This window comes from Pocillopora verrucosa, chromosome 2 (assembly GCF_036669915.1).
Source record: "Pocillopora verrucosa isolate sample1 chromosome 2, ASM3666991v2, whole genome shotgun sequence".
NCBI lineage: Eukaryota > Metazoa > Cnidaria > Anthozoa > Scleractinia > Pocilloporidae > Pocillopora > Pocillopora verrucosa.
The window spans coordinates 2,055,071-2,076,834 of NC_089313.1; the positions used below are offsets into that span (position 1 = coordinate 2,055,071).

At 38.3% G+C, this 21,764-nt stretch overlaps 2 protein-coding genes across 3 annotated transcripts; both read right to left on the reverse strand.

Moving 5' to 3' along the window:
- Window positions 1-588: 588 nt before the first annotated feature.
- LOC131772154 (serine/arginine repetitive matrix protein 2-like) lies at window positions 589-13,837 on the reverse strand. 2 transcript variants are annotated; one of them, XM_059088057.2, is made up of 9 exons: window positions 13,516-13,837; window positions 11,979-12,080; window positions 10,260-10,463; window positions 7,696-7,782; window positions 5,982-6,065; window positions 5,478-5,540; window positions 4,782-4,940; window positions 2,094-4,265; window positions 589-1,512 (listed from the first exon to the last, which is right to left on the reverse strand). In XM_059088057.2, the coding sequence occupies exons 1-9, from the start codon at window positions 13,752-13,754 to the stop codon at window positions 1,281-1,283; spliced, it is 3,342 nt and encodes a 1,113-aa protein (XP_058944040.2). In that variant the 5' UTR covers window positions 13,755-13,837; the 3' UTR covers window positions 589-1,280. The 2 variants fall into 2 exon arrangements, with proteins under 2 accessions (XP_058944040.2, XP_058944039.2); XM_059088056.2 differs by having other exon boundaries at window positions 2,094-4,268.
- A 1,954-nt stretch (window positions 13,838-15,791) lies between these two features.
- LOC131772158 (carbohydrate sulfotransferase 1-like) lies at window positions 15,792-17,106 on the reverse strand. Its single transcript, XM_059088062.2, has one exon. It carries the CDS (start codon window positions 17,089-17,091, stop codon window positions 15,814-15,816), a length of 1,278 nt encoding a protein of 425 aa, XP_058944045.2. The 5' UTR covers window positions 17,092-17,106; the 3' UTR covers window positions 15,792-15,813.
- Window positions 17,107-21,764: the final 4,658 nt, after the last annotated feature.

A 21,764-nucleotide genomic window follows, 5' to 3' on the forward strand; every position in this document is an offset into this window, starting at 1 on the left:
TGCACAAGGCTGACAAAATTTGTTTTCTCGAAAATCTGCACATTTCCCTTCGCTAAATTGATAATTTGTCAAACGTGGGCGCACTGAAAAACAGCTAAATATTTGTTGACCGCAAAGTGTCAATCACATGGATTTACAAATTAAACAGTACTTGGATCTAGAGATACGGCTGGAACTAATTCAGTACCCTGAGTACTGATTGTCATGCAACATCCCGAAGTACGAATTTTCCATCTTTACCATTTGATTGTTGCTTAAAATGTAAACATTTATGCAAGCTTCTGCCTAAAAGATTCGCAGTTCAAATTTCCTTGATTGACGTTCTCCTTCAAATCTTTGCATGTGGATTAAAACATCTGTCAGATCTCACGCATCACAAAAATTTGTCCTGCTGCGAGCCAAGACAACGGTGTCTGAAAGGTTAAAAAAAATCCACTCGTGTCACCTTATTGCATAAATTGTCTGGTCGGTGAGTTCCTTTCTGTCACTGGGAAGGAGTTGACCCATACGATACTCAATTTCACGCTTTAAGACGTACTTTCAGATAGAGAACGGGATACATGCAAGTAAAAACAGATATGCTGACACAAGACAAGTGAAAAACACTGTTTATTTCGCTATGATTCTAAGAGTACGGATTTTCTAACAGGAGTGGCTCTCGGATATTCCATATACAGTAAAAAAAATCGTGTAAAAGCTTAAGCTTTCGTTTCAATTCCTTTTGATGAAGTCGAAATCTGCTTTTTACCAGTATTCTAGTTGTCTCAGGAAAGACTCTAGTTCACATCAAAGTACTGTTACAACCCATTTTGGTAAGTTTCTCAACTAAGGGTCTGTTCTCTGGGGATGTCTGCTGACATTCATTTCAAAACAAGGAAAAAAACAGGGGAAGCTAGTAAATTATCAATGTTGCGATATTCCCAAAGTAAAACTCAGACTTAATCCTAGTAAACATCGCAAAGTTCGAGGTAACTACCAACTGTTTAAAAGTAAATTCACTAACAGAGAGCCGAACAAGTAAAGCTTCGTTCGGAATTCCAAATTGTCCAATCAGAGAACAGCACAAGGTTCTCCGTAAAAGGTGGGGTCAGCTCGGTCAAATTTCCCGGCAACTTTGTCTACGAAAGTAACGAATCCACACGTAGGATAAAAAACTATCTGAGAGAGAAACAGTCAACGGCAAAAAAACTGCCTTAATTACAACTGTGCATACTCTATGTGCCACCTGTCTATTGGTTAACATAAGCTGCATGTTCAACCCCTTTGAACGAAACCACCGCTTATCGCCTTTGCTTAACGTCAGAGGAACTACTGCTGTTGGACCCTGACTCCTCGTCACTGCTGCTCGATCCACTACTACTGTCTTCACTACTTTCACTGTCACTACTCTGGCTTTCTGAGCTACTTTCGCTTCCACTTTCGCTACTGCTTTTCTTCCGGGATCGGCTTTCTGCGTTTTTCGTTTTACTTGACTTCGCCACCTCAATCTTCTGGTTTTTCTCTTGAGCCACTCTAAAATGCCAAGAAAAACAGTTTCAATAAAGACGACCTCGTTCAAGGAGAAGCTAATTTCAATGTAATTCGCAGCCGTTGTTTCGTCTTGTCACGGAAACAAGAGAGAAGAACCGTCGCGTGACAAGACCAAACAGCAACGTTTGCAAATTTCTAGACGTCACTACTAGTCCTTTCAAACATCAAAAGTAAGATGCAAACATAAACAAAAAGGTCCACCCCCCCCCCAACGTCACGATTTTGCGACATAGACCCAACGTCCCCGCGTAGGTGCGTAATTTTTCCGAACCTCCATTTAAGCACCCAATCAGTAGAGCTAATTTTGTGTTGTATGACGTCGTTAATGAAGACAATAAGTCTTTCACATTTGAAAAAGCCGAAATATTCGTGTTTCCACCTTTCGTTCTGGATGGCAGCGAGGAAAACAGTTGCTTCTTCCAAAGCGCCAGTTCCTTTAACCTGGCGCAATTGTCGAGTTGATCAAACAGGTATAACTGACGGCTTGAACTTAACGTAAATTTAAGCAAACTATCGTGTTAAAGGTATTTCATCAGTCATAATTTTTAATACATCACTTGTACCTTTTACGCGGAGGTTCCTGGCTACTCCTCTCCGCCGATTCACGTGTATCTCGACCTCTTGCCTGAACAGGAGATGACTCGTGTTCCGTCACTTTGTCCTTTCTACGAACAGGCGACGCACTAGGAGTTCGGCTGCGCCTTTGAACAGGACTATCTCGAGCAGGAGATTTTTTTGGCGCCGGTCGATTTCTTGGCGGGGTTACACTTCTGGACTGTCTACGCTTCCGCGTTTGCTTGGGCGGAGAGCGCCTTGGACCACGACTTGGGCTTCTCGAAGGGCTTCTACTTTGACGCCGATAAGAGCCTCCAGCAGGAGCCGGGCTTCTTGACCTGCGCCTTCTGATAGGGCTTGGGCTTCTTTTGGGTTTTGGTGGGCTCAGGCTTCTAGAAGGTCGACGCCTGCGGAACTGGGTAGGTGGGGAACGCCGAGGACTGCGACTGACGCTTCTTCTTCGGCGCTGATTGGAGCCTCGTGCAGGTTGACTTCGAGGAGGTGACGAACTGGGCTTTCTGGTGGGTCTTGGGGGAGTTACACTTCTAGAAGGACGCCGCCGCCGAGGTTGTAAAGCAGGGGAAGGCGAATGCTTTGGGCTTTGACTACGCCTCCTCGCAGATTTGGGGCTCACTGATCGATCTCTTCTTGATCTTTCTTCCGATCTACTTCTACTTCGGTTTCGTCTCATAGGCTTAGAACGAAGAGGACTTGGAGACAGCCTTCTCCTTACAGGGGGCGGGCTCGGGGACGACCTTCTACGTACTGGGGGTGGGCTTCGAGATACCCTACGTGCTGGGGGTGGACTCGCTGGGGACCTTCGACGCGCAGGCGGTGGGCTTGGGGTTCTACTAGGTTTTCGTCGTCTTGGAGGTGCAGCTTTATCTGAAGACCGCCTGGATTGTTTCACGGGTGAAGGACTGGGACTAGCACGGCGAGGTGACGGAGAAGGCCTCTTCTTTTGAGTTCTTTGTTCACTTGTATCAGGCGATGACTTGTGCTTGGTCAGCACAGGTGACACACGGCTGCTATGCGATGATCCGTCCTCGGACTCTGACGCAGATTCGGACGAACTACTAGAAGAACTCTCTTCTGAACTGGACCGTTTCTCTTGGGCCTTACTCTTTGTCGTTCGTTTCACTTTCTTTTGGCTATCACTTGGTACTTCTTTTTTCTTGCTAGCAGCCACTTTTGGTGGAGGAGGAGGAGACTCGCTGGGTAACCTTCCTCTTTGCCTCCTTGCATCAGGAGATGGCGATGCAGACTGTCTGGTCCTCCGTCGGGTCTCTTTCGGAGGACTCTCAGAGCGCTCTTGGTTGCGGCTTCTTCGTATACCTTCTACGCGCTGCCTATCGTCAGGAGAAGGCGACTGTTTTTTTCGATTCCTTCTATCTTCTCTTGATGAACTACGTCGCCGGTTTCTGTCCTCGGGAGTAATATCACGTCGCATTCGGCCACTCGCCTTGCTGTCGCCATTTCTGGAGTTAAAGTTTTCCCTCTGTTGTGGTCGACGGTTTTCTTCTCTCTCACGAGAATCTTCCTTCCTGGTTGTGATTCTTGACTGCTCAGGGATGGGACTCGACTTTCGACGCCTTGTTTCAGGCCTTTCTTCATCAGGTTCACGTCGTCCTTCCGACCGTTCTTCAGAAGAGCTTCGTGCGTCCCGCTGCTTTCTCTTCTTTCTTACCTCAGATGATTTTTCTGCAGAGCTCGACCGATCAACACGACGCTGCTGCCTTTCACGAACACCATTCTCAGACAATGACCGATCTTTCTCTGGAGATTGTCGATCTCCATTTCCACTACGACGTAGCCTTACACGCTCCCCGCGCACGCGATCATCGGGTGAGTGATCCCGTTCTGCACGTGATCGATCGTAACGCGCACGATCGTCACGTTCCTCGCGGTCACGTTCTTGTCTCACACGTTCTTCATTTTGTCGATTTTCATGTTCATCTCGCATTTTCCTTTCTCTTCTCGTATCAGACTTGTCAAGATGTTGCTGTCGACGAGATTTAACTTTTTCAGGGGAGGAATTATCTGGAGACGGGGATCTATTGCGTTGGAGTCTTGGGACATTTTCTTTGTCCGTTGATGGACTACGATGGTCATTTCTTTTTGTTTTATCCTTTCTCTGTTGCTTCCTCTTGTCACGCCTTGGAGGGCTTTCACTCTCTGAACTACTGTTAAGTGGCAAAAAACAATGTAAATATATTATATATTTCTTAAAGCGGTGAGGCTCAGGTAAGAGTAGGGAAAACTGAACAGAATTTAAATAATGCAAATCCAGTGCATTCGACAAAACCACGCCCGTGTCAACGTAGGTTGCAAAAACCAAACTAAAATTGACTGTCAAAACTAACAGAATTTCGCATGCGTAAGAACCACCACCTTAAAAGAGATCTAGAGTCCTTTTACTTTAGTTCACCGTTCGCAGTTATCATCCAGGGCTGCTCAACCATAAACGGCAGAGTAACACGGCACAGATTAACTCTTTAACCCTAAGAGTGACAAACATCTAATTTCTCCCAACAGTGTTTCCACTGAAGCAAGCAGTAAGTTCATGAGAATAACGGAAATGATTTCGAACTCAAGAAGCTCTTGAATGTTAGACAAATTCTCCTTACAAATACCATAGAAAATGTACAGAGAACAGTATGGAGAACTTGCATACTGATGTTTTAACACCATGTTACCTTTCTGAATCTTTTCTTTGTCTTCTTCGTGGCTTTTCATCCTCTGAACTGACGTGTCTCTCCTTTTGCTTGGCTGCTTTTTCTTCCTTGTCTTTCTTTCGAGACTTGCGGTTTTTATCTGGGCTCTCAGCTTTACGGGAACGTTTGCGACCATCATCGCTAAGAACAGAAAATCACCAGAACACGTCACAAATAACACCACAGAGACGGTTACTAGAGTTTCGATCCTGAAATCATATTTTTATTATCTAACATTTTTTTTTACTCATTCTATATTTTAAATACATTTTTATGATCATTATAACATTTATGCTACAGTTTTTTCACCTTGTGACGTAGATGTTACGAAGGACACTTGAGAATATTTATTGTATTTTGGACTGCAAATAACATACTCAACAAACAAACAAAAAAATCACAACAGTTTAACGCCAATTATTAGCTCACCCCTTAAAAAATACACCAGATCTACCAGAACAATAAATTCCTAAATCAACGTCACTGATGTACTTGCAATAAAAAAATAGAGTATCAAAGCCAGTGGAAAACAAACAAACAAAAAGAACCCACCACCAGTAACAACTACATGTACATCAACATCAACTAAAATTATACTATAGCAATAAAACGTTTTCCCAGAGAAATACTATTCATGGTAAGAAAATTCCATAACATGTGAAGAAAACAAAAGTGCACCTTCTATCTTTGTCTCTCCTCTTCTTTCTTGATTTTCGACTGTCTGACTCAGACTCTGAAGAACTAGAGAAATTTTGAAAAAAAAAAAGCCAACAAAACAAGAAAAATAATTAGAATTAAGGCAAGATTGTTTAGTTTTCCTTTTAGCTTTCATTTCTCTCTAATAGACAGCCTGTGGTTTACATGTATCTATACAAATAGATAAAGAAAAAAATTGCAATTCAATGTCAACATCAATTCAACAACAGATGGTTAACATTTTTCTTACCTGCAATGCTTTACCTACAGTAAAAAAAGTTTCCCCTTAAGAAATTCTTCCCAGTCTCAGTTTTTGAACAAAGGACTAACAGTGAACCCATTCTTACCCCCCATTCCCTGCTTGAAAAACAACTATGATTACCAAATAACAAGTTGAATTTACTGATTCCATGAAAGAAAGTCTGTTATCAGACGTCACTGCAGATGCAGTGCTGTTGCACTGAGCCCAGTCTGCAGTGAAGTTACCTTTCTTCTGGTGTCCTTTCTTTGTGCTTTTTCTTCTTTTTGCGTCTGACTGGTGAGGACTCCCTCTCAGACTTGTTCTCAGAACTGCAAGACATAAAAACAATGCCAGTGTTAACAGTAACCTCATCAATTGATTCTTCATTAGGTAAACATCCTGCAAGCAATCAGATTTAAACATGCGAGATGACATATTTCTTGGGGTGCAACTACCCTGTAAACCAGACTCCTATAAACAGACCATAAGATAAGGCTAAACTGCACAAAAGAATCTGTTAGCCTTGTAGCAATCCAATCAACAGCTTCTCAAAAGTCTGATTTCTTTCAAAGATATTTAGTTATAATTATGAAGAAGAATTCTCTAAAAAATTTTCCTTCCTCTCGACATGCTGCTTTGTAGCTCAGCTGGTAATAGCACCCATCAAGTATCTGGGAGGCCTGGGTTCTAATCCTGTCAAAACCTTAATTTTTTCCAGGCTTCTTCTCTACAATTGCTAAAATTGCAGACCACTGGCCAGCATCATTTTTCTGCTTGACCCTTAATTATAATTGCTTTCTCCCTTTCATTTTGCACACATTTCCTGACATTGTTAAGTATAGAAGTGTACATAAATAGCTCTAGGCATGCAGTCATGTATATAATAATGATAATGATAATAATAATAATAATAATAATAATTATAATAATAATAATAATTTATTACTTATCAGGAAATTAACATCTAAATATAAGATCAAATGTGCCATACAACACTTTGCAGGGGACTTTGGTCAGACTGCATTGAGCAGTTTACAATTCTTTTTTTGAAAGAGATTTAGCAGATGCCCCCTGATTTCAGAATCTAAGGTATATGTTTCCTACACCCAATATCATCTCATTCTGACCCAAGATCTAAAGGAACATGTTTCCTTTCAGTATCAGAGTGAGGACAACAGAATTGATTTGCTTCATATTAGATCTATGGTTCTCAATTTGCTTACATTGTTAATACATGCAGTGAAAATGATTCAAAATTTACAACATCAGATACATTGCAAATACTACCATTAGTTGTGCATAAACATGTCGCAGTATAACCTGTTAATAAGAGGAAAATATGAGGTTTCTTCATAATCCTTCCCAACCTTAGATGTTTAATATTTCTTAATTACACCAATTCAGGTCTAAGGCTATTTCTTCCCACTGATCTTCCCTCTAAGAAGAATCTGCCATCATCATCAATGCATTTGTAAATTATAGCTTTTCAGTTATGGAATAAAAAATGTTTTGTTTGTACACTGCTCTTTTAAATTTCGTTTGCCCAAAGATTCACTGTCAAATCCCAAACAGCTACTGCTGTAGCTTGTAACCCTTAAAAAAAAAGAAAAAACCCTCAGATAAACATTGAAAAAAAGAAGCTATAGCTTATTACCTAAACATAAAAAGATTTTGTCTGGGCCAGCAGCAGCCAATAGCCTCCTCATACTCACAAAAACATTAACCCTTAAACTCTCAGAAGTGATTAATATGTAACTTCTCCCTTTCATATCTGCACAATATCAAGGTAACACATAATGAGAATATTCAAACTTATCAGGTCAAATTTGTGATCTTGATCTAACACCAAATTCTCCTAACTAATTTAAAAGGAGGTGTGTAGCAGCTAAAGGGGAGAATTAACAATCAGATCTTGTTAGTTACAAAGTTAAAACTTAAAGTTTGTGTTCCAAACCATACCTGTCTGAGCAACTCCTCTCATCTGAAGACTCAGACACAGGAGTACGCTTTCTCTTTTTCTTCTTTGGTGGCGATTCCTCCTTTACTCTATAAAGAGATAACAATTAGTAAAACTAATATAACACAATTGATATCTGGGTGTCGGATTCTGCAAATGCAAGTGACTGGAAAAAGTTCATTAACCCTTTAACTCCCATGAGTGACCAAGACAGAATTTCTCCTTACAGTGTCAATGTAATATCAACCTGATAAGTGATGAGAATAAGAAAAATATCAATTTGGGATTAGTTGATCCAAAACTAAATTCTCTGAACTAACATTATAAGAATTGTATGGTTGACAGTGAGGAGAATTACAAATTTGATCTGGGAGTTAAAGGGTTAAGGGCCAAAGGGTAATTACTTTGACCACAGTAACTGACGTCTATTATCGAGTAGACAGCAGAACTATGGCAGTCACTGGCTTGTTTTGAAACCTCTGGGTATCTGGCCATTCCAAAGTTAATCAAGGCAAACTTACAGAATTGGGTAAGTTATCAATTTTCAGATCAGAAAGAGTATGTTTGTAGTACTGCCAAACATTTTGGGATCATTGAACTGGTCTTTAAATCCACATGTTTTTAAGTGTGACACTAACAAGAATTTGTTTTATTTTATGTTTGAATGATTATTAGAAGCAACTAAAACAGACAAATTCCCAAGTGTTTCACTTCAAGTCGTTCACATTTTGTGCAAAACTAATAAAATTATTCACAATGATTCTTGTTAAAATAATTCATAATAATCATACTAGTAATAGTTATGATAAAATTAATAATAATGATTAAGTCTTACAGGTTTTAGCAGCAATAACATAAGAAAATCTTAAGACCACTGGCCTTACCTGCCTGAGCCAAAATGAAACTTGAGAACAAATGAGCAAATACAAGTAGTCTAGCTACAGTGTTGGGAAATAGAAAATCAAGAACATCATTAAGACTGAGTTTGTAGACAAAAGTTCTTCCTCAATCCTTCTCTAATGTGTTTAACAACTAATTGTGTAAAAAAGGCATGACCACTGAATGTTTGGTTTCCTTAACACACTCTTACTAGAGGGCGGCTCAATAACTCTCTGCTGCTCCATCCAATGAAGCCCAGGCTGTCTCAGTCCACATTCTTAAACCTCTGCACCTGAACCAACCCAACCCAACCCACACTCAAAAACCAGCTGCTTCTGGAAAGGTTGTTTATAAAAAAAAAAGCAGAAAAGCGCACATGACAACCCCAAAAAGTAGTGTAAAGAGTTTTCAGGAAAATCATGAGAAAACATCACTGAAAGGACAATGCATAGGACATTTGAATAATTTATTTATCTCTTTAGCTTGTTGAAATTCATTGATTACCAGATATCCAGATTACCTTTAGAGATTATCACATGCGCTTTGTCCTTTTTTCTGCAAACCTTTCTCAAAACAGCTGTCTATGTATGAACAGATCTTGTGTTTACTTACCTATCTGGCTTGAATAAACATCATAATAACAAAATTATGATTAAAACATAAGCAGAGTACAAGTTACAAGTAAGTTGCAAAAGTAATCATTTTCCTGTAGGTTGATAACATTCAACAAAAATTTAAAATAAAACACTATTTACAGCAAAAAGAAACATTTACAAGACAACAAAAACTGGATCTAAGGTACTATGCAGTATCATGGGACATAATTATGTGTTTCCTTGTATAACAACTTAACTGCAACAAACTGATTTGAATTTTTAAGGAACCAAACATTCAGTAGGTCATGGTGCCATAAAAAAAAAATTGTTCCTCATCATCCTGTAAACTAATGTTACAAGGAGATACACCATTTTTCTATTGATTCAAATGATTTTCTATTTCCCAGGCTTATCAAACTTTATTTTTATAAATGACCACAATGATGCCTCAAAATTTATCTTTACTAGGCCACCACAAGTCTATAATTGTTCTCAGATAACAGAATTTTTAATAAGAATATATATATTGAAAAATGGTAGGTGTCATTTCAAAATGAACATATGATGAAATAGTGAACCAGCTGAACTTAAAATCACACTAACTTTCTTTTCAAGTTTCCTCTTGTGATTGTTTGATATTAAGAGTTAGATTATTGTTATTTAGTAAATAAACAAGTGTGTTTTTAGTAAAACTAAATGGCATACTCTTACTGGAATTCTTTAGAAGAGACTTAGATTTTGAGAGACTTATAAACACACTAAAAAATACCTATACACTCAATGCTCTCTGTAACACTGATTTGTAAACCCCAATGCTCAAATCCCAACAGTTCCCAGTTCAACACTGCACAATGCTGACTGGAGAGGTTGAACTGGGGCACAAAAAAGAAACACTTGCACATGTGAGGATAAAAACATGCAAACCCTAATGAGTCAAGAATTTTCTCATTTACATCCTTTTTTCCAATCAATTTTTTTTCCTTCTAGTCTTCCAAGGCTAACTTGATGTGGTTTACAAGTTCCAATCCCAATGTGTGTGCATGTATTTTCAGAACTCCAATTTGGCTTGTTAGGTTGTGTTAAATTCTTACCTTCTACTTTGCTCCTTCTCTCTTTGCTTCTCCAGCTCTTTTTGTTTTGCTGCCTTGGCTGACTGCTCAGAAGCTCTTTGAGCTGCCTTCAGTTCTTGATCAAATGACGAGCCATCTTTGTAATCCTCTTTAATTCCAAGAGCTTCTTTCAGTTTAGCATTCTTCTGCTCATTAGCTTCTGCCATCTGATGTGTTTCTGTAACACTAAAAAAATTAGGCATCATGACTACCATACTTATATATAAAACTGAAACAGATGTCAATAATACACTTTTCAGTTGAGTGTTAAAAGTTATCAAGGATTTCAACAGTTTTGCCTAGTTTTGCTCTATGTTTTGGCGATAAATCTTGCACAATCCTTTCAACCAACCAAAAATTAACTTGTTTTAACCTTTTCACTCCCCATAGTGACCAAGACAGAAGTTCTCCTTAAAATATGACTATGGATCAAGCACACAAGTGATGAGAATAAATAATCAATAAGGAGATTATTAGTTGATCCAATGGCAAATTCTCAACTAGCGTCATAGAAATTGTGTGGCAGATGGTAAGGAGAATTACTGATCAGATCTTGGGAGTAAAAGAGTTAACTTTCATCTCTCACAGACTCCTTAATTATTTTCCTTTCATCTGACTGGCTGCAGTGATTACGTTGGTTTAGGTTTTTACAACCCTCTATTGACAAACACTCTGTCATGATAATGATTCTCAGATAAAAATATTTTGTACATGAACATAGCAAATATGTAAACTTTACTGTAACTTGTTCACAAGAACATTTTACAACCTTTGGGTTATGGTTGTAATTCATTAATGTCAGAGCTCACATGGACCTTACCTTTCTACAAGCTAAAACATAAACAAAGAATGAGTATGAAAAAGTATACCTTAAGAACGATAGAACAATAATTCATCAATTAGAACTTCATTACTTGAAAGCTCCTAACAATACAGTACCAAAAATTAAGCAGAAAAAGTTGACATGAAGAAACAAATGCCTCTGAAAAAAATAGAGCCTGATGGAAAATGGAAAGTTAAAGTGAAGGAAGGGAAGAAGGGACAAATAAAGTTTCAGGTAAATTAATTAAAAGTACATTCAAAGGTATTCTTATAAACAAGATATTGACATTGAGGAAACCATAAGAAAAGGCTAAAAGATCTCAAATTATAAGGTGCAAAAATGTGGCTTCATACAAGAAGGTAGGTATAAAATAAGTGCTATCTCATTATTGGGGACAGTTTTATGGATGTAGACATAAGTAGAAACAATTATATATGCTTAGCAGTCTAATGAAAAAAAGAATCAAAATGTCTCTGTATTTGCCAGGTCCTGAAGAGGTTTACATGTAATCAGTGACAAAAAGGAATATCAGAGTGACCCGCAGTTATGAACACTACTTCACCAATAGTACAGTAGTGTTCATAACTGCCAAGCTCACTTTCATATTCACTTATTTATCTGCAGTTCCCATATATGATTTTCATATATTCACAGTCAATGACAAAAACAAAACAACTTTTTAAAAACAAGCTGTAATTCATGTTGAATCAAATCATATCATAATAATAAACTATACCAGTTGCATCATGTATGTTCCTGAAAAAAATAAAGGAGAGGAAGAATTCTACATTTGAAATTCACTGCAATTTCTTACTGCAGACCCAGCTGAAAATAGAAAAAAATTGGAGTAATGAGGTTATACACAAGTATGCACTTACGTAGACTTTCCTTCCTTGTTGTTCTTGGACCCAATGCCTGATTGTTCAGAGAGAATGCAGCGTAACTCTTCAACCTTGGTTTCTATTTCACTGTCATTATATCTGTAAATCAGGCAGAGAAAAACAAAATAGTCATTAATATGAGAGGGTCTGCTCTTCTTTTCCATTTTTTTTCTATATAACTTATATTTAACTGCTAACAACCAATTTGTTATATAAGGTAATTAGGATTTAAGCTGTGGGAGTGAATTGGAAGACCGTTCATTATGCAAAAAAAAATGAACAAAGAGTTGTATGGTTTATTTGTTTAAGATGGCACACTTAACTAGCTTCAGATCAAACTAAGTTTATGGGAAACAAAAATCAACTGGCACTCAACTTAGGTCTTTTGCACATTTGAGTGTTTGCTGACACCATAGGGATTAAGAGTGTAGAATTGAAAGATAAGTTTTTCTTATAAAGCTTTGTGGCTTTCCAAACTGTCTAGATACAAGGAGAAGCTGCAGACTGTTATATGCTGCTTAGAATAAATAGGGAGATTAAAGTGTCTTAGTACTGGTTCAGATGTACCTTTGTTGTTCCTTTCTACGTCATAAAGGTGTTCTCAGAATCAGTCGCCACAAAACTTGATTACAAAAATTTGTCTTTCAAATCTGCACTATTGACTCCCAACGTATGAATGAATGCTTTTCATTCAAATAATCCACTCGTTTTTCTTGTTACACTGTCCCTACCAATAGTGTAACTCCATTTTCTGCCTTTAAACACACACACAATCCACAATTCCTTTATTTGCTCTGATGAAGGGCTAGTGTTTGAAACGTCAGCTTTGAAACTCTTTAGGGTGGCCAATTTATGTTCTCAACTCAGTTGTTATACTCTTCTACTCACACAGCACTGCAGTTTCTTTAAAAAACTTTCCCCTTAATTCATTAGTAATAAATATTGTTTATTGTTAAATTTGCAAGTGTAAATAACCCACTGTGTACAGCACTACATAAAACCTTTGGGTAAGGATAACTGTGAGGCTGTCATTCTTCAGTGACATGCTGTATGAATCATGCAAGTAGAAGACATCTGCAAAGCTTTGACCAACTGTTCAAACCAAGATGTCGCAGCTATAATTAGTACCAAAATACGCCACAGAATTTGCATCACATTTCCTGTTTGCTACGACACCAAGTTTCTAGGACGTACGAGCAAATTTGGTTACCTTCCTTTGAATTTTTGTTTGAATTTCGAGAAAATCTGTTAACATGACTTGCTATGTTACAGAAGATGCGAATTTCGCCCGAGTTCTTAATTTCCAAATATTTTTACAACACGCGTAGTATTACAAACTTCACAGCTATGATACCACGGACAATAAATACTTAAACCACTTCACTCAGTAACCTGATAAAAGACTACAGGCACCCGACCGGGTAAGAGGAGTAAGCAGCTTAAAATTAAACTATCAGGCACAGTCTTCAATTTGGCAGTCAACAAAAATACAACCGAGTTAAATAGCAGAATTCCGCTCGGTCTTAACACTCACCCTTGTTCTTCCATTACTTCTTGTAGCTCGATACACTTAAGCTCAATCTGTCGTTTCCTTTCGTGCTCCAAGATCTCTTGATTTGGTTTTTTCGTGTTCATTTGTTCCAATTTGGCAAGATCCTCATTAGTGTGGTACTCGATTTTATCCTTCCTACTACGAAGAAGAGACAAGTTCCTTTGCACATAGCCGTTCGTGCCTGACCCACGGGCAGTCTGCAAACCGATGTTGTTGTACATTTTTCAAAATTTCAGCTGTTTTAGTAACACATTACAAGAAAAGTTAAAGAAATGATACAACATGGCAAACTTCACGTTGTGCGTCAAATCCCACAATGCATCACCTGTCACCTGACAGCACTTGATGGACATGTGATCGATGTGATTTCTTTTCTTTCCAGTATCCCCAAAGCGTTAAAATTGAAAATTGATCACCGACACTGAAGTGGATAATTGTTTTGAAACATGCCACACTAAAACCGAAAAAAATGATCTTTCTTTTTTTCTGTTAACACACCAAAATGTGGTCAAAATTAAACTCTCCACGCGTCATTTGGTCTCTTCGCCAGCTCAGAGGAGAGTAGAACTTGCTAGTCACTTCCAAACTAGCCAATCAGCGCACACGAAAAGCCCACTTTACCTGTGTGGTATATGCTAATTACGGATATTATCCATGAAAAATATTCCTTCACTGACCTAGAAATAACACTCGTCATGATAAACAAGTTAAAAGACCTGTGGTATGCTTAGTTTTAAATTGGTTTTCAAGGAGGCTCAGGGAGATCAGTGGCTCAAAACATCATTTTTCAAGGCATTACTTCTCTATCCTTCGGAGTCCTGCAGGGTGTTTAAAGTTTGAATTTCAATCCAGTCAAATTTGAAATGATGCACGTCCGAGCTAGAAGTTTCTGATCAAGCGACCTGATTTTACAGTGGCATAACCAAAATCCGCTAATTCCCACCCCCCCTCCCCCAGGCGATAAATAATGATCGATCCCTTAGAGATATAAAGCCCCTTTATGGTGTCATGTCTCTCCTAGATTTTCTCCAGGATCAAACTCTGGCCAATGATTGGTGGTTTCCCAGCGTCCAACTTTTCGCGCGCAAATAACTACTCACATACCTTGTTCCCAGCTTCCTCTCTCTTTCTCCCTCTACAGAAGCTAAAGAAGAGAAATGCACTCGCGTGATCAAATTGAATATCATCTGTATACTCTCGCAGAGGACTCTGGGAACGATGTGACGTTCAAACATAGTGCAGTTGTGTCAACAAATGAAATATCACGTTTCCCACTCTCTTATAAGGGATGAAAACTGTAGGTCACTGATGATGTGTGAGTGAAATGCATATTTCTGCGATAACTGTGTCATTCAATGGCAGGCTAAAGAAGTATACTGTTGATTATTTAAAATTAATTTTTGTGAATGGAGCAAATTTGACTGAATCCTATGTTTGTTCGTTTCAGATATGTGGATATCGACTAGAGTTGAATCCCTTAAAGTTTACATAACCAAGCAATTTCCCAGCTTGAAAGAAAAACGCCTCAAATCTCTGGATTTCTAAATTATTCTCTAAAATTTACCGAAACGAAAGCTCTTTCTGATTCCTGTCGCATTAAATTTTACCGGAATAATTCTCTTTTTTCGATGTTTCCTGGCCTGATTTTGCAGTTCACTAACTGTCCTTATAGAGAGACAAACAATTTTTTTCTTTTCAATTTTTTTGATATCGAGAAATATGTTTAGTGTACATATTTCCGGGTTTTGACCACAGAATTGTCGGAAGGTGGGTGAAATTTCGATTTAAATTCGAGTTTAATGGTGTTTTTGTTTTTTTCGTGAAGTGCTAAGCTCTAAAGATAAAACCACGTTAGCTAAAACATTCTTTCGGGCCTTAAAAAGAATCTACGCGACGAAATTACACAAGCATTTGTTGTTCAGCCAATCATATCGTTGATATGTTTGAACAAAAAAAAAGTATCGATCTAATTCCTAATCTATATCTTTTTAAAGTTGCAGAAAAAATTTCGAAGATTTCGACAAAAATTTGGAAATAGCCTCGATGATGCGAAACGTGTCCGTTTAATTTCAACGATAGCGGCGGGTGTCACGAACGGTTAGGTGGAAAATTGACCGGAAAAAAATATATAAAAATATGAAAAATATATGAGTAAATGTATATAAAAATATAAAAAATTCATAAATATAAGAATTATTTTTGCTTTTCAAACTTGAGAATTTAATGGTTGCCATTAAACTTTATACGTAGTAGTCGTATGAGGATGCATATTTGGTGCTTTTATTGAAACCAATGTAACGCGTCGTAATATTCTTCAAGCAGGCTGATTGTAAGATTTTTTTGGACCTCGTAGGAGCCATTTACAGGTATATACCCAAGAGTCTCCATTACGTCCTTGCAGTAATGCTCTATGACAGAGATAATTGACGACTTTACTTTCCAACGCCATCTTTCGGCGCCCTCTTTGGAATCTTGCCGCCACCTTGCTGCAGACTGTTCACTCTTCGTTTCAGGCGAATGAGACGCGAGGTACAGCCATCTTGTTAAGCTTTCGTCTTCTGGCAGCCCTGCAAATTCCAGCAATTTTGGTAGCATTTCCAAAGGGTTCACAGCTAAATCTTCGTATCGCAATAACATAAATCGTTTTTTCATTTGTGCCTGCAAGAATCGAATAATGTTCAGATTTTTGTACGTGGCACCACAAACCTCTTGGCTAAACCTCTGTGTTCCGTTCAATAGAACTTTGTCATTATCACCATAAAACCCGACAGCTTTCGAAGAAGGGATGATTCCTCGTGGATCTCGAACGAGAAAGATGAACTTACAGTCAAATTGATCCGTGTCACAAATTGTCAGCAACTGTTTTAGATTTGTATCAGGCATTCTCGATATCAAAACTTTCACCACGGTCACGCTATGTTGTGTCTGACAAGAGTCTTCCATAGTACCTTGGTCGAGCGGAGGACAACTTTCTAAACTCCATCGAGGATCTGTCGTGTTATAAATACAAAATGGCGGTTGAAGAAGTGTCAAGCTTTTGAACGGGTTGTAGTTTGACGGATACTCTTTGCGATAATACGACTGAAGATCGGCTACGTGCCTTGAGGACACAAAATTGCATTGGAAAATACCTTTCATCCAGCTGAAGGCTAAGTCATGATATTCTTGGCTGTTTTTTGGCTGGAAAGCAACCAGTCTTTCAACTGTTTGGTAAGGCTCAAACAGATAAAATACTGATGGATGATTGTTAAAAATGTTTCCCAAAAACGTGGACCCCGATCGACCATGTGCCACAATTATAAGATTTTGTCGCTTTTTCTTCGGTTGCGCGAGGACTGGGATTTTTTCACTTTTGTCTTCGAAGAACTTTGGAGTTTGGTCTAACTTTTCTGAGAGGACACTTTCTTCATCCTTTTCCACAACGCTTGGAGGTTGATTTACGAGCAGAATATTAAAGACGAAAACGCCGATTGAAAGACAAATTGAGGCAACCAGTATCAAGCGGAATGTACAGCAGTAAAGGCGCTTTAAACCAGATCTTCTCCAGAAGAAAAGCATGGCAGACTAAGCTTAACAGTGAATTATGTCGACAATAAACCGAAAGATTACATCGAAAATCAATAAATCTGTATTGAATGTATTTTTATTCATAACAATTGACTACATGTAAATCTGAATAATAGAATTGCATTTCGTAGATTTTCGTGGAAGATGTATGGAATCCATGGCAACCAAACAAGTTTAGAGGTCTGGGAGTAATGACATCTGGTGTTCCTGTTTTTTGCTTTCGCAATTCGTTTTTCCAAGAGAATATATTCTCTTGGTTTTGAAGAGATTTCCGAGATTTATCGTGAGAAAAAAAGATTCCCTGGACAATATCAGAGCTGGTTTAAGGAGTTTGTACCAAGAGTTTGATGTTAATTTAAAATTTGTACAAAATTCTAAAAATTTTACAAGAATGCAGACGTTTCTGTGAGTGAGGCACTAATCATTTATTTCCAAACCTGAGAAGCTGAGATTTCCTTAAATTCAAAATTACATGTGTTTGTGCCTGAAACTACATCCGTTCAATGGTTTTAAACTTTAAACACTCTGGCAAACTCTATCATACAATTGCTTTCTTCACTAATAAGATAAATACATATAAAAATAATTAACTAAATTTATAATAAAGTTCTGATATATAACGCGCGCTGTCATTGGTTGAAAGAGCGTGCTTTATAAGAGTTTATAAAATGTTCCGAGAAATGCGCGCGCTGTGATTGGTCAGAACAAGTTCATTATATTTCCATAAAGCACGCGCCTTACGTTACACGAGTGCACTGTTGATATATAATAAACGCAGCCTACGTCATCGGTACGAGCGCGCGCTCAGTGGAAGGCCACATCAGTCACTGCAGCCGAGTTTTACGGCGCTGCCATCCCAAGCAATCTTCATTTTCCAGTAACTACAGCTGTCGTTCAATGATAAAATACACACTTGAACAGTTTGATTTCTAATTGCCATGTGAAAAAAAAATGCGTGTTTTTATTAGCCAAAATTCGGCCGGATTTCACTGAATATGAGTCACTTTCAGATTCTGTATTAGAGACGAAAAAACTTCAGGCAAAAGTGTTAAATTCGACCTGTCGAACTATTAATTTTGTGAACTATGTGAACTTTGATGGTTTGACATTTTTGACAACTTTAGTCTTGGACAGCCAATCAGATTATTTGCATAGGTAATCACATGATTTCGAGTGCAATTTGGAATTTGACAAGCACGAGTAAATATTTTTCAAAGATTAACAAAATTGCATATGCATGAGCCCAGAGGGTGGGTGCAATTTGAGATCTTTGAAAAAAAGTTACAAGTGCTTCTCTATTCCAAATTGCCAAAGAAAAGTACGAGATAGCTTATCATAATTATTCAGAAGCAAAGCGTGCAGATCAAGTGCAAAAATAATCTATTCAAACCCTACAAGTGACAATGCGCGTTCGGTCAAAACAACCGCGTACCATCAAAACAATTATATACAATGATATTTCACATCTTTAAGGCGCAAAAAAGATCAAATTCCGGCGAAACAGTTCAAGAAATTGTTCGGTCTGGTTTTTTACTTCTTTGCACTGAATTAAACCTCTTCTACATTGAATTACCTGAAAACTGCATTTATCTTAACCAATCAGAACTCATTAATTTTTTCATGTACCTTATTAGAACCATTATAACAGGGGATTCTGACTGGCTTATTGTAGTGTGCTTTATGACAGTAAAGAGCATGCTGACGACACTGTTTTTCGCTTTGGAAAAAAGGTTTGTTTTTAAAATTGAAAGTAATGCGTATGGAATTTAACGGATTCGTAAAGCACTTAGAAAGCGGCTAGAGCACTCAAGAAGTGAGGAGAAACACTCGAATACGTCTCGCGTTTCTCCCTACACTTCTATCGTGCCTTAGCCGCTTCCTGCGTGCTTCACAACAGAACACAGCACAGCCAAGGCTTCTCTATCTGTTAAGTAAAAGATTAAAAAAAAAAAGAATTAGAATTAGCTATAAAAACTTTTTACGGTTCCTTTGGATTTTAAAAAAGCTGCAAGGAACCTGTCGGGATCGACCTGTAGTCCATACACATCTTAAAAATCACTAGATACTTAATATTTATTTAAAAACTTATCGGTTCGCAGTGCGTAGATAAGCGCCTAGCGCTTACGGGTCAGTAGCTTAATGTGTTCATAGCAACTCTTAATCCATAATCTGTTGTAGTCAAGAATATTTCATAGAAAAAGCACAGTAATAGTGTAGTTTGATCGTCCGGGTGAGTGTAGTCCTGAGAAGGACTGTTGTCGGTTGTGGTGACTGACGTTTCGCAACCTGACCGGAAGTTATCATCAGAGTCAAGTGAAAGGTTGTTGTCAGTCGAATGTACTTAGTCCGGTTCGTGTACACTGATTGATCAATTTTGCCGTGATGTTATTGGCTGTAAGACTCAAGTGGCGTAGGTCAGTCGTGATTGGTCGGTTTGGATCCGTTAGTGAAGTTAGGTCGTTCTGTTCGGTTCGTTTGTAATGTTAATGTCGTGGACGAGTCGTTTGTATGGTGCCGGTAGTGTTTGACACCTGTTGAGGGGAGTCTGTTCCAAGTTAATAAACCAGCTTTCCAGGGTCAGTCGTTGGAAAAAAAAAATCAAATTTCGTGCGGTGCACGGTGTATTTTACCGCTGATTTTTCAGCTTGATTTTTTCCACTCGCGCACCGCTGAGAGAAAGTACTGTTTGTATCCTACTCGCGAGCAGGGGGAGCGTGAGGCCCGCTTCCTCGCCGCTTGACTCCTGTTTTTCTTGCGATTGATGTTAAGAAGATTAGAAATAAGATAATTTGAACCACCCCTAAATTGATCTCGATGGAAACAAAGGTTTAAGTAATGGTTCGCGTAAGAACTACTGTGAAAACAATAGGCCCGGTGCAGCGGGAGCCGTTTGAGTTTCCAGGCTGATCCAATTAGTTAAGACGTTCTCATAGGCTTAAAGGCAATTTAGCGCGAAATTCAAATTGTATTTAAAAAAATCGGGATCATAACAAACATTCCTCTCTCAAAAATGGGATATGTTTTTGTTTTATGTATCCTTTATCGTCTGACGAATTTTCGTGGAATTTGTATGTGCGAAACCCTTTCAAAATACCTTCAAAAGATCGCTTCTTCGATTGATCTGGTAAAACGATACCATTTTAGCCAGGTTTTGCCACCTAACTGAAAGAAGATCCTTAAACCGCGGGATGTCACAGGTGGAAGTTCTGGCGAAGAAACACGTGCGTCTTTATCAGTAATCCTCAATACGTTGCCGCGTCGTTTCAGTGTTGTTATTCCTGCGTTTAATTCCACAAGCATGGCTGATCGGTAAGCATATTTCTGTCGCTCGTAACCTTAGAATGAAAAACTTTTTCATTCATTTTGCGTGTATTTTCTTTTGCCTCGTTAGAAAACGTCCACTTGAGCAGCCCCTGAAGAGGAGAGAAGCGCAAAGAGATCAGTGCATGATCTAAACCCGGTATGTGTATGCCAAAATCGCATGCCGATAAATGTTCAGTGATAGCCGGCCGGAAATTCCAACACTTGCCCCTGAGAGGAGCCAGCTTGACCAAGTTTTGTGCGTTTTGTATTTGCTTGAAGATATTTTTTTACTTGGTTTGGCTATGTACGATTTTTGTTCTTCTGTTTGCACTTAACCCGTACCAATCCTCGGAGAAATAAAATAGTTCATTCCTTGATGTCAGTGATTTTGAATCAAGTTCTTGTCTTTTTTTCTTTGAAAAACAGTAGAATTCCAATTTCTCAAACCACACACCCCCCCCCTCATTTTTTTGCGAAACCCCCGTAGACTCGAACCAAAAGTCGTTTCCCATCCTTAGCCTACATTTGTACCTTCGATTTTTCAAACTCTCAACTTTCTCGAATCAATTTTCGTTTCCCTGGTAGGTTTGAAAAATCGTGGCCACTGAACAGCACATGCATCAAACCGCTCACTTTCGGTATGCATGAAGAAATGTACACCGGCCGAAAATTGTAAAATAAACTCAAACGTTTATTATATGTTGACCTAGGATAATGGCCACTTTCCCCTTCTTATGCCAAAACAGGCGCCTGATCGCAGTTTTTTTGGTAAATTACTAAGTGGCAGAATTATGTGGCGAATTATGGGTTTGGCGCAGGGAATGAGAAGCTTGGTTGTTAGCCCAACTTCTAAGGAAATTAGGCCGAAAAAAGGTTTATAGCAAGCAAGTAATTTCAGCTCAGGCTGAAAAAATGTGGCCCAGTAAGGGGACTCTATTTTTGTCACAATAACTAGTACAGTACGTGACTCATTTACTCCAGGTTCCAACAAAGCAATTTATTTCGGGTACATAAAAAATAAATAAATAAATAAATAAATAAATAAACACCCATACGTATATAACAGATGAAAGATAACTTTGAATATGCACCTTATTTCAGTGACAATCTATCCATATAGTTCATTTTACTACAGGACTAACTTTATTACAATTTTAATCTTTTTTTTTTTGGCGAATTCAATATATTAATTCATCCATTCTTCGACTCTGGATTTCCAAAGTTCCAACAAAATTCTATTAACAAAAGCTAATACTTGCATAACGGTGTGGTTTCCAATAACAATGAAGTGAGCATTGAGTGCAAATTACTGAGATGAAAACCAACATTTATGAAAGATGGGTTGTTGGTGAGCCTGTGGT

Excerpts from the sequence above, each read along its gene's own strand:
- LOC131772154 (XM_059088056.2), bottom strand. The coding sequence starts at position 13,754 with ATGTACAACAACATCGGTTTGCAGACTGCCCGTGGGTCAGGCACGAAC. Across the intron at positions 12,081-13,515 it reads GAAGTAATGGAAGAACAAGG|ATATAATGACAGTGAAATAG; the intron begins GTGAGTGTTAAG and ends CCTGATTTACAG. Across the intron at positions 1,513-2,093 it reads CAGGAACCTCCGCGTAAAAG|AGTGGCTCAAGAGAAAAACC; the intron begins GTACAAGTGATG and ends TTGGCATTTTAG.
- LOC131772158 (XM_059088062.2), bottom strand. The coding sequence starts at position 17,091 with ATGCTTTTCTTCTGGAGAAGATCTGGTTTAAAGCGCCTTTACTGCTGT.